This window comes from Scyliorhinus canicula, chromosome 20 (assembly GCF_902713615.1).
Source record: "Scyliorhinus canicula chromosome 20, sScyCan1.1, whole genome shotgun sequence".
Lineage (NCBI taxonomy): Eukaryota > Metazoa > Chordata > Chondrichthyes > Carcharhiniformes > Scyliorhinidae > Scyliorhinus > Scyliorhinus canicula.
In genome coordinates, this window is record NC_052165.1 from 26005436 (window position 1) to 26017572 (window position 12137).

The 12137-nt window shown below is 43.3% G+C and overlaps 1 protein-coding gene across 2 annotated transcripts in view; it reads right to left on the bottom strand.

Moving 5' to 3' along the window:
- cpsf6 (cleavage and polyadenylation specific factor 6) overlaps positions 1 to 11908 on the bottom strand; it is a 45954-nt gene extending 34046 nt beyond the window's left edge. For both annotated transcript variants that reach the window (XM_038780094.1, XM_038780093.1), the window contains exon 1: positions 11766 to 11908. In XM_038780094.1, coding sequence (XP_038636022.1) covers positions 11766 to 11825 — 60 coding nt within the window. In that variant the 5' untranslated portion in view covers positions 11826 to 11908. The remainder of the gene's footprint in view (positions 1 to 11765) is intronic.
- Between the last annotated feature and the right edge of the window lie 229 nt (positions 11909 to 12137).

The window sequence follows — 12137 nt, forward strand, 5'->3', positions numbered from 1 at the left end:
CAAAATTGTGACAATTCCATAACTTTAGGGGCAGCACAGCGGTTAGCACTGCTGCTCACGGCACAGAGGTCCAGTTCGATCCCGGCTCTAGGTCACTGTCCATGTGGTTTGCACATTAATGCACATATATTACAATTCCATTCATTCTGATTCATGGGCCGGGAAACAAAAGTGGGTGAGGTAGAATTAGTAGGTGGTCTGCAGGATCCTGGATTTCCATGGAACAAAATGGAGCAACTTACTTCAAACCTTTCAACAAAATAAAGCTGAAATTCACGTTCTCAATTGTCATACTGCGCTCAAATCACTGATTCTAACAGATTGTTTTATTTTAATTTTAATGTAGCCAATTCTTTTTTTCTCAATTAAGGGGCAATTTACCGTGACCAATCTACCTACCCTGCACATCTTTGTTTGTGGGGGTGAGACCCACGCAGACACTAGAGAATGTGCAAACTTCAGTGACTCGGGGCCAGGATGAAACCCAGGTCGTCAGCGCCGTGAGGTAGCAATGTTAACCACTGCGCCAGCGTGCCACCCTGCTTAGGTTGTTTTGAATTAGGATTTATTCACCAATGAGACACCAGTGTAAAACAACTCCTAAAATCTCATTCTCTTCAAACTCGAGCAAGGCAAACCAGCAAAAACAATAAATGCAGTGTCTTCAGTTGTCTGAAGTTCAATGACCAGTTTATAATAACAATCTTTTATTGTCACAAGTAGGCTTACATTAACACTGTAATGAAGTTACTGTGAAAAGCCCCGAGTCGCAACATTTGGGTACACGGCACCTGTACAGGGGCCACTTATGTTGCAGCAGTCACAGGTAAAAGCTTTGTCAAAAAGGACAAGCAAAGTACAAATATAACCCAACTATTCAAAAAGGGAAGGAGGAAGAAATTACAAGTCAGTGAGTTTAATATGGGGACGGTGTTAGAATTGATCATTAAGGAGGTCATAGTTGGGCATTTAGAAAAACTCACGGTAGCCGGGAAAAGTCAGCATGGTTTTGTGAAATGGAAATCATATTGAACCAATTTACTAGAGTTCTTTGAATTTTTGTACTTAGATTTCCAGGAAGAATTTAGTAAGGTGCCACATTGAAGGAAATTTTGAACACCACAAATATAGGTAGAAAAAGTCTATTATGAAGACAGTACAAGGTGTTTGCAGGCAGGTGTAGCTAGGTTGAGTGAGTGGGAACAAATCTAGCAGCTGGGAGTAAAATGCTGGAAAACATGAAGGTGTTCACCTTTGCAGGAAGAATATAAAAGTAGAGTATAACTTAAGTGGAGAATCCGAGATGCAGAGGGATCTAAGTGTTCTGGTGCAGGGGGATCTACGTGTTCTGGTGCAGGAATCACACAAAGTTAGTATGCAGGTAAAGCACAATCAAGAAGGCTAATAGAATGCTATCCTTTATTACGAGAGGAATTGAATATGAAAGGGGCTTGGTGAGACCACATCTCCGAGACCACATCTCAAAAACTAGGCGCAGTTTTGGTCTCCTTATTTAAATGCATTGGAAGCAGTTTACTAAATTGATACTTAGAATGAGTGGTTGTCATTTGTGGATAGGTTGGCCAGGTTTGGCTTGTTTCCACAGAGTTTGGAAGAGTGAAGAGGGACATGATTGGAGTATACAAGATCCTGAACAATCTCAACCAGGTGGATGTAGAAAGGATGTTCCTGTTGTGGATGAGTCCAGACCTAGGAGACATTGTTTTAATATTAGGGGTCTCTTTTATACGACAGAGATGAGGAGAATTATTTCCTCCGAAGGTTGTGCGACTTTGGAACTTTCTACCTCAAGTGGTGGTGGAAACGGGTCACTAAATTTTTTTTTTTTTTTTTTACGGCAGACGTAGATAGATTCTGGTTAGGCAAGGGAATCAAACTTTATCTGAGGTAGATGGGAATTCTTAAACACAAACATATCAGCCAGGATCTAATCAAATGGCAGAACAGACTCGAAGGGCTGAATGACCTACTTCTGCTCCTAATTTGTATGTTCATATTTTACAGCTAATACAATGGATTCCCATTGCAATTCAGAAAGGATGTCAAGGTAACTAAATATTACTGTCAGGAAAATTTGAGTTAAAAAAACCTGCCCCGCGTGAGAAATTGTATATTTTCCAAATGCTAGAAATCATTCTCCCAAAGAAACTAAAGTTCTCCTTAATAGGGGTGGCATGTGGCACAGTGGTTAGTACTGCTGCCTATGGCGCTGAGGTTCGAATACTGGCCATGGGTAGCTGTTTGCGTGGATTTTGCACATTCTCCGCGTGTCTGCATGGGTTTCACTCCCACAACCCAAAGATGTGCAGGTTAGGTGGATTGGCCATGCTATATGACCCCTTAATTGGAACAAAAATAACATTCTCATTAATAGCAGGGACCAGGAATTTTTCCAGATATCACAGTTACAAGTTTGTCAAGTCTGATTGTGGCTGGTCTTGCTGCTCAGCTTAGTTTCTTCTGAGAAAGTGGTCAGCTGGCAACAGCACTCAATACGACCCAATTACACTGTCCTCCAAGATCAACTGACTCAACATTACTCCTTCTCCACAGAAAGAAAATAGAGTACCAACTTCATATAGCCCAAGTTACTAAAGGAGGCCACTCAGCCCATCAAGCCTGCACTAGTTCTTTCAAAGAGCAATCCAGTTAATTCCATTTTCCACTCTGCAAATATCCCTGCGATATTTGCTCCATCACATATTTATTTAATTAAGGAGCCTGCACCCAACACCCAATCAGACAGTGCACTCCAAATCCTAACCAGTCGGTGTAAAATGTTTTAACCCACATCATCGGATTTATTTGCTAATCTTAAATCTACGCCTTCTAGCTATTGAGCCGTCAGACATTGTGATCATTTTTATTTTACTCTATCCAACTCCCTTTGTATTTCAAATGCCTCTACTAAATCTCCTCAGCCTTCTCTGCAGGAAGACCCTTTTTCTAATTTATCCACTTAGATGCCAACACAGAACCATTCAAGTAAATTGTTTCTGTATCCTCTTCAAAGGTTTCAGGTCTAAAAAGCGTGGAGCCCAGATAAAGTGTGGAGCCCAGATACAATACTCCAACCGGGACCAAACTAATGTTTTACACTGGTTCAGTATAACTCCCCTTTTGAACAGAGTATAATCACATTCACACTAAGTGAAAAAATTTACCTCGTTCAGGGAGAGGAAAATGGTGCTGCAATTAAACAGCGCCGATTTTTAAAAAAAACAATGAAAACATGTCCACAAACCAAAATGATCAAAAGAACTTGACGCTTATTCGTGGCCATCAGTACATTAATTTCAATTACAGAGAAACTAACATTAGCACAAAGTGGAGATGACAAGGAACAAATGCTAACTTGGGGATTTGATGCAGGTGGGGTGGGATATCTCTAGTAACATTTTCTCAAATTATAATTTCAGATTAACAGTCCTGGACTCAGAACTTGAAAATTGCAAACTAGTTAAAAAGCCGCAAGCACCGCCTGCCAGTGGCAGTCATCTGTCAATCAATTGAAAGTGGTTGCCTGAATAGGGGGCAATTACTGTAGCAGCGATGAGGAACAAGGGATAACTTGCGAATTTGGTGCAGGTGGGAATCTTGTGCAAGGCACTGCTTTCTGAACTTTTCTTTCAGCATCCAGTAGCTCTTGTTCAAATGCATTATGTTCAAATAGGTGGCAGGGTAGCACAGTGCTTAGCACTGTCACTTACAGCACCAGGGTCCCAGGTTTGATTCCCAGCTTGGGTCACTGACTGTGCAGAGTCTGCAGGTTCTCCCAGCACCTGCGTGGGTTTCCTCCGGGTGCTCCGGTTTATTCCCACAGTCCAAAGATGTGAAGGTTACGTGGATTGGCCATGCTAAATTGCCCTTAGTGTCCAAAAAAAAAGGGTAGGTGGGGTTACTGGGATAGGGTGGAGGTGTGAACTCCAAGGACCAGTGCAGACTCAATGGGCCGAATGGCCTCCTTTTGCACTGTACATTCTATGATTAATTAGGTGAGCGGGTAGGTAATTGATTGGTGCATTAAGATTATATATCTCTAAATGTGGGCAGTGATTTAAATTGGCGCTGAGGATATAAAAGTTTTGTATTAAACATATAGCTTAATTTATTAAACAACTTAATGTAGTTACATATAACAGCTGAGTGATTTTTATTTGTTCACAGGAAGCGCGTATTGATGGGTAGAATTTATTGTCCTTAAGGTGATGAGCTGCCTTGCTTGAACCGCTGTAGTCTATCTAGTCCATTGTGCTGTTAGAAAGGGAGTTTCAGAATTTTGACTCCGTGATTGTGAAGAAACAACAATAGAGTTCCAAGTCAGGATGGTGAGAGGCTTGGAAGGGGACCTGTAAGAGACTCGGAAGGGAACTTACAAGTGGCTGCTGCCCTTGCCCTTCTAGGTGTGAGGTCAATGGTTTGGAAGGCGTTGTTGAACGAACCTTGGTGGATTGCTACAGTGCATCTTGTAAGTAGTAATAATAATAATCTTTATTAGTGTCACAAGTAGGCTTACATTAGCAATGAAGTGACTGTGAAAATTCCCTAGTCAGCCACATTCCGGCACCTGTTCGGGTACATTCAGAATTCAGAGGGAGAATTCAGAATGTCCAATTCACCAAACAAGCACATCTTTCGGGACTTGTGGGGGGAAACCCATGCCGCCACGGGAAGAACGTGGAGACTCGATACAGACAGTGACCCAAGCGGGAATCAAACCCGGAACCCTGTTAACTACTGTTATTGTGCCGGCCACACTGCTGCCACTCTGTGACATAGAAGCTAGGTGAATGCTAAAAGGCCCTTAAAGCATGGTCCGCCATTCAATATCATGGCCGATCATTTATCGCAGTGCCATATTCCAGCTTTCTCCCAATACTCCTTGAAGCCATTAGTCTAAAAAATCTTTCTTGAATACATCCAATGACTTAACCATCACAGCATTCTATGGTGGAGAATTCCACGAGTTCAATACCCTTTGAATGAAGAGATGTTTCCTCATCTCCGTCCTAAATGGTATACCCAGATCCCGAGCCTCTGTCCCTTCCTGAGACATTGCTGGAAGGAGTGAATGGAGTGTCAATCAAGCAGACTACTTTTTGACCTGGATGGTGTCAAACTGGTGTTTTTGGGGTTGCATTCCAGGCAAGTGGAGAGTATTCTAGCACACTCCTTAACTGTGCCTTGTAGATGGTGGACAGGGGAGAGTTACACACAGCAGAAATCCCAGCCTCTGACTTGCTCTTTTAGTCACTGTATGGCTAGTCCTGTTCAGTTTCTAGTCAATCGTAACTGTGCAGATGTTAATAGTGCAATGGTAATGCCATTGAATCTCAAGGGGAGATAGTTTGATTCTCTTTGACTGGAGATGGTCAGTACCTGATACTTGTGTGGCATGCATGTTACTGGTCAGATTTCAACCTAAGCATGAATGATGTCCAGGACAAAGACTGCTTCAGTATCTGAAGATATTTCTGAAGTAGGAACCCAATTAGTTAAAAATGGAAAAAATGCCAGGACAGGGACGGCAGTGGATAGCCTCAAGTGCTGAGGACCCGGTTTTGATCCCGGCCCCGGGGCACTGCCCGTGTGAAGTTTGCACATCTCCCCGCATCTGCGTGGATCTCAGGGATGTTCAGAGAAAGTGGATTGGCCACGCTAAATTGCCCCCTACTTGGAAAAATGATAATTGGGTACTCTAAATTTTAAAAAATGGCAAGACAAATCATATGTTGCAGATGTAGCACCTGGGAGCTGGTGGCACCAGTATGCTGCAAGACAACAGTTAAGTGTCTGCTACTTGAGGAACTTTAGCACTGACCACAACACCATGGTGCAAGGAGAAAATATTGATTTGATTTATTGTCACATGTACCGAGGTACAGTTAAAAGTTGTGTTCTGCTCTCAGTCCCAGCAGATTCTAGGTATTTAATAATTATAGAAATAATGATTATAAAGGATGTAGGAAGAGGATCTGTAGGGGAGAGCTGACACAGAGGCAACACTCCTGCACCACCTTGGGGACTTTTTTTTTTAAATATTAAAATTCAGCTGCAGCCTGTTGTTTGTTTTGTGACTGATGTTCAGCCAGGAAGAGGAAGAGCTGGTCTGATGCCCTTGTTGTTGGTCTCCCCTTGGCTCGGCACTGTTGTTATCCGCAAAGATTCTGCCGACCTCTCCCTGTAATGTACCGACAGGGCTACAGCCCCACTGCCGTTGAATCGATCCCAACCTTCCCAGCGGCTCTCGCCACCCAGCAAGCCAGTCGGGCTGATCTTCGCCGTCTGCTTGAAGCAGCTCAGGCAAAGCGAGTTTCCGCATGGTGGTGTCACCGGCTCCGCCAGCAGCTCCTGGCAATCCAGGCACAGGAAGAGGGTACCATGGGATCGGGCAGGCCACTCCAACTCTTTCACCCCCTTGTGTCCACCAGTAATGTCCATAGCCTATGAAAAATATTTTAAAAGGCTGTTGCAACCATAGTTTAAGAGATACAGCCCAAGGGACAGCACAGTGGCTAGCACTAGTGCCTCACGACACCGAGAACCCAGATTCGATTCCGGCCCCGGATCACTGTGGAGTTTGCACTTCTCCCAGTATCTGCGTGGGTCTCACCACCCACAAACCAAAGATTTGCTGGGTAGGTGGATTGGCCACGCTAAAGTACCCTTTAATTTGAAAAATGTAAAAAAAAGGAGGTACAGCTTGCTTTATGTAAAGTTGAGGATGGTGTTAGCATTGTTTGTTCATGTGGGAGGGCTGCCCATTTCTGTAGGTGATTGAAGGTTCAAGGTTCGACCGCTCATAAAAGGTTAACAGGAATTATCTTAGCCCAGCCCTGACGCCGATAAGATCGTGGGGGCTTCTCAGGAGTATACTCAGGAGGATAGATGCTGTTCTCTGCAGATTCCTGAAGATTGTATCGCTGTCCAGTGCCTCTCTGGGCTGGAGAGTATCTTGGGAGTCAGGGGGTAAGGATCTAGTTGTGGTGCACATGGGCACCAATTACATAGGTAGGACTAAAAGAGACGAACAGCTCAAGCGTTAAATTGAAAAGCAGAATGACAAAGGTAATAATCTCTGGATTTACTACAAGAGGCAAAAGCAAATTGGCATTTGAAAAATATGATGAGAGTTGGAAGCGTGGTTCGAAGATTGGTGTGGGAGAAAATGGTTTCAATATGGAGATAAATTGCTCAGATATAATTGGCATTACAGAGGCAATTACAAGATGAAGACAGTTGGGAAATAATTAATCCCGAGTACAAAACATTTTGAAAAAGGTGGCAAAATGGAAAAAAAAAGAGGGAAAACCCTGATAATAAAGGACAACATCAATGGAAGGAGAAAGGATACTGGCTCAGAAAGAAAAAAATCAGGAGGTAGAATCAGTATGGGTGGTTATTAGGATTTCCAAGGGTCAGAAAAGACTGTGGAAGGGGCTTATAGACAAAACAGCAGTTATTCCATTGGGAGCTGGTTTAGCCCAGTGGGCTAGGCAGCTGGTTTGTGGTGCAGAACAAGGCCAGCAGCGCAGATTTAATTCCTGTACCAGCTGAGGTTATTCATGAAGGCCCTGGGCCTTCTCACCCTTTCCGCTCACCTGAGATGTGGTGATCCTTAGGATAAATCACCACCGGTCAGCTCTCCCCCTCAAAAAGGGAAAAGCAGCATGGTCATCTGGGACTATGGCAACTTTACCTTACCTTCAGTTATGCCATTGGACAGAGCATTAAATAAGAAATTATTGGATCTTGTAACAAAGGTAATTTAATAGTTGTGGGTAACTTTAATCTCCATATAGACTGGACTAAAACTGGCAAGTGATCTGCAAGATGAGTTTGTAGAATACTTGAGACAAATTCCCTGGAGCAATATCTTGTGGAACCAACTAAGGATGAAGGTATTTTAATATAGCATTGTGTAATGAGGCAGGATTAATTAGTAACATCATAAGAAGAAATCTACTGAGGGGCAGCACAATAGCGCAGTGGGTTACCCCTACTGCCTCACTGCGCCGAGGTCCTAGCTTCGATCCCGGCTCTGGGTCACTGTCTGTGTGGAGTTTCCACATTCTCCCTGTGTTTGCGTGGGTTTCGCCCCCACAACCTAAAAGATGTGCCAGCTAGGTGAATTGGCCATGCTAAATTGCCTCTTAATTGGAAAAGATGAATTGGCCACTCTAAATTTTATAGAAAAAAAAATCTACTGAGGAAATAGTGACCATAATATTGTATTTGGAAATATTATATGCCAATCTCAAATAAAGCCAATTATTTAGGTTTGGGGGGAAAAGAGCTGACCAAGGTTGATTGGTTAAATATGCCAAAAGGTATGATGGTGAGTAAACAATGGGAAACATTTTTTTTCATTCAAAATTTTCAACAAAACTACGTTCCATTGTAAAACAGCACAGCGGGAAATATCCACCCGTAGCTTACTAAAGAAGTTAAGGATAGTATTAGATTATCAGGGCCGTATAATATTACAAAGAAATAATAGCAAGGCTGAAAATTGGGAGTGCTTAAAAACTAGCAACAGGCCACCAAAGGGGAAAAAGATAGAATGAGTGAACTAGTCAAATGTAAAGAGATTGTAAGAGCTGTTATAAGTGTATTAAAAAAAAAAAGAGTAACAAAAGTAAACTTTCATAGTATTTTTAAAATAAATTTCGAGTACCCAATTATTTTTTTTCCCAATTAAGGGGCAATTTAGTGTGGCCAATCCACCTACTCTGCACATCTTTGGGTTGTGGGGATGAAACCCACGCAGACACGGGGAGAATGTGCAAACTCCACGCAGACAGTGACCCGGGGCCGTGATTGAATCCGGGTCCTCAGCGCCGTAGGAAGCAGTGCTAACCACTGGGTCACCGTGCTGCCCTAAACTTTCATACTTTTGAAGCAAAGGCAGGAAAAATCATGGAGAATGTGGAAATGGGAGACACTATAAATATTCTGCGTCTGTTTTCATAGAAGACACAAGTTACACACCAGAAATATAGTCTAGGGCAGGGGTGGGCAAACTTTTCCGTGCAAGGGCCACATTCAGAAATTCACAATTTTAAAGGGCCGCATAGTATATTAATTAATAGTCCCGGTTGTAACCAATTAGCGTGCGGCATATACCTCAGTGCTTCCCCCGGCGGCATCCTGCCTTTAGCCCTCTTTTTCTCTACTTTTCAAAAATGGCGCTTCACCTGGTTATGATTCTGGGCGCCTCATATAGAACATAGAACAGTACAGCACAGAACAGGCCCTTCGGCCCTCGATGTTGTGCCGAGCAATGATCACCCTACTCAAGTCAACGTATCCACCCTATACCAGTAACCCAACAGCCCCCCCCCCCCCCCCTCCCTCCCATTAACCTTATAAAAAATATATAATTTTTTTTTATGACTTGATCTTGGTGGGCTGCATAAAGACCTTTGGCGAGCCGTAGTTTGCCCACCCCTGGTCTAGGGTCTAAAGAGTAAGGAACTGGAGGTAATTAATATCAGAGGAAAAGTGCTGGAGAAATTAAAGGGATTAAACTCTGTTTCACGAGTTGGACAAAGGGAGTAAACATATATGGCTCCAAACACAGCAAAATGGTCGACTCATATGCCCACAAAAATGGCAAAGCAAACCACTTAGTTCAAGGACAATTAGGGATGGACAACAAATCCCACATCTCATGAAAGAGTAACAATATTGGCTTCCATATTTAAGGAAACATATTGGACATTGGAGGTGGTACTGCAAAGGCTCACTTGATCAGTCCGCTGGAGGGTTGTCCAATAATGCGAAGCTGAGGAAATTGGGTCGACATTCTCTGGATTTTAGAAGAATAAGAAGTGATTAAGAAGGGACAAGGTAGATACAGAATGGTATTCCCCCTGGCTAGGGAATCAAGATAGAACAGGTTCTAGGTAAAGGCCAGGTCTGAGATGAAGAGAAATTTCTTTACTCAATGGCTTGTGAATTTTTGGAATTTTCCAGCACAGATGGTTGCGGATGCACCAACATTGAATATATTTACGGCTGTGACAGATAGACTTATGTCCCAGGAATTTGGGAGCAGTCAGGAAAGTGGAATCAAAGACCAAAATCAGATGTCACCGTATTGAATGGGGGAGCAGGCTTGCTAGACTGTATGGTCTTTTCCTGTCCCTATTTATGTTCTTAATCACAAAGTATTAATTGGCAACATATAACACGGCATTCAGAATAAACTTTCCAGTTAGCACCTGGTGTGGTCCAAAATAATTACCCTCTTTTTCTCTATAGTAAACCACCAAAAAGTAAAAGCGCAATATATTTACGTTTCTGTCACTCATGCATACCGTCACAATATTCTGTTTAGCTACTAGAATTCTAAATTGCAATAATCTTCAACCCATCCATTTTGGCTCTCCACCCAGAAAACAAAATGTTACCTCTCACTTTTCAGAATTTAAAAAAAAAACTATTTGTTGGAAAAATCTGTCTTCAAGTGACATGCTATATCTGGGAATTGCTAGACCTCACAACTGTTTAACGTTAAAAAATAGGCAAGTAATTATGGAGAAGTTAAATTCATGCTAACTTACTGGAATGGCAAACACGTAAAATGCATTAAAAAAAAAACAAGAAAAAAATCACAGTAGTGTCGTCATAGTACATGGGCACCAAATTATTGAAAAAACATTTGGTACAATGTCATGATGTTCAAAACAATTTCCTGATTAAAAAAATTATCTTTCCCAAAGCACGGGATGAATTGTTTTCACAAAATTATGTGGAGAGCCACGCAGCAGGGGCCCAGAATTGGCCCATTCACTGTGCAAAAGAACGGGGGGGGGGGGGGGGGGGGTATTTTCAAACGCAATACCAAGATGAGGTGCTCAGTATTTCTTGAACTATGAGCTTTAAGTTTTCGAAGCAATTGCAATTTGAAACTGCGTATCAATCGTGAAAAATACAAAAACAATTAGTTCGTCTGGCCACATATAACTGGACTGAAAAAAGAAAACGATCGCGAGGCAAGGGAGAAAAATATTGCACTTTTAAATTATTGATTCCCCAATTTTTCTCTTACCCTAATAATTCTAAGTATTTCGAGCCTACTTGCCTCCCACCCCCTCCTTTAAAAAGGAAAGCGTAAGTGTTGAGAGGGGGTTTCAAGTTGGAGAGCAGCTCCGGGAACGCGCGTTGAGGAGAGAATACGCAACCACTGGCTGCTGTTTACCCGCCCGCCACCCTCTCGGGCGCCATGTTGTCTTGTTTTGTTCTCGCCAAAAGCGGCGCCTCGCTCAGCAGCGCGGGATCCACCGGCCGGCCGGGGACCCAGCGGACGCCGGCCAAGAAAATAAAAAAATGCATCACGCGGTTTCGAAATAATAATAGCAAAGAAATGATACGCCGGTTGGGGGGAGGAGGTGATAACCCCCTCTGCGAGTTAACCGTGGGGAAGGGGAGGAGAGCCAGGGGCCCAGCTTCCGCCGGTCGTGAGGGAAGAAGCGGGAAAGAGGCGAACGCGCATTTGGGAATTAGCATTATTATTAGAACCGGCTCCGGGTGCGAGGGGCAGGCCTCGATTCAACCGTGTGAGGCGGGCCGACTTCAGCCTCCTTCCCCTCGACCGCGATGTGCGTATGGGGAGAAGGGGGGATGGTGTGGGGGAGCTGGTGAACTCCATGGATCAATCTATCCAAACTCCCAGGCGCACCGATGCTTGTTTGTTTGATTGCTTGCTTGCTCGCTCGCCGGCCGACCCCCACCGTTACCTGGTTAAACTCCTCGCCGACATCAGCATAAATGTCGATGTGATCCACGCCATCGGCCATTTCAGCGCCTCCCTCCTTCTCTCTCCCTCGCTGCGCCTCGAGCGGCCGTTTGAAGGGTCAGTGCTTCATTTCCGGAAACAGCGCCCTCACCCTCCCCACCAGGCCGCCGTCAGAATTACATCCTCTATCTGAAATGGGCGACTTTGTCATTGAAATAGATCATTCATACTTTAAATTCAGTACAACGCAATCTTTAAAAATATAATCAGTCAAATGCAACATACATTGCATGCCAAAAATTATAAGCCATATTTATTTGTAAAATCATTATACAAAAATGATACACAAATTATGAAGACTCTCTCCTGTTCC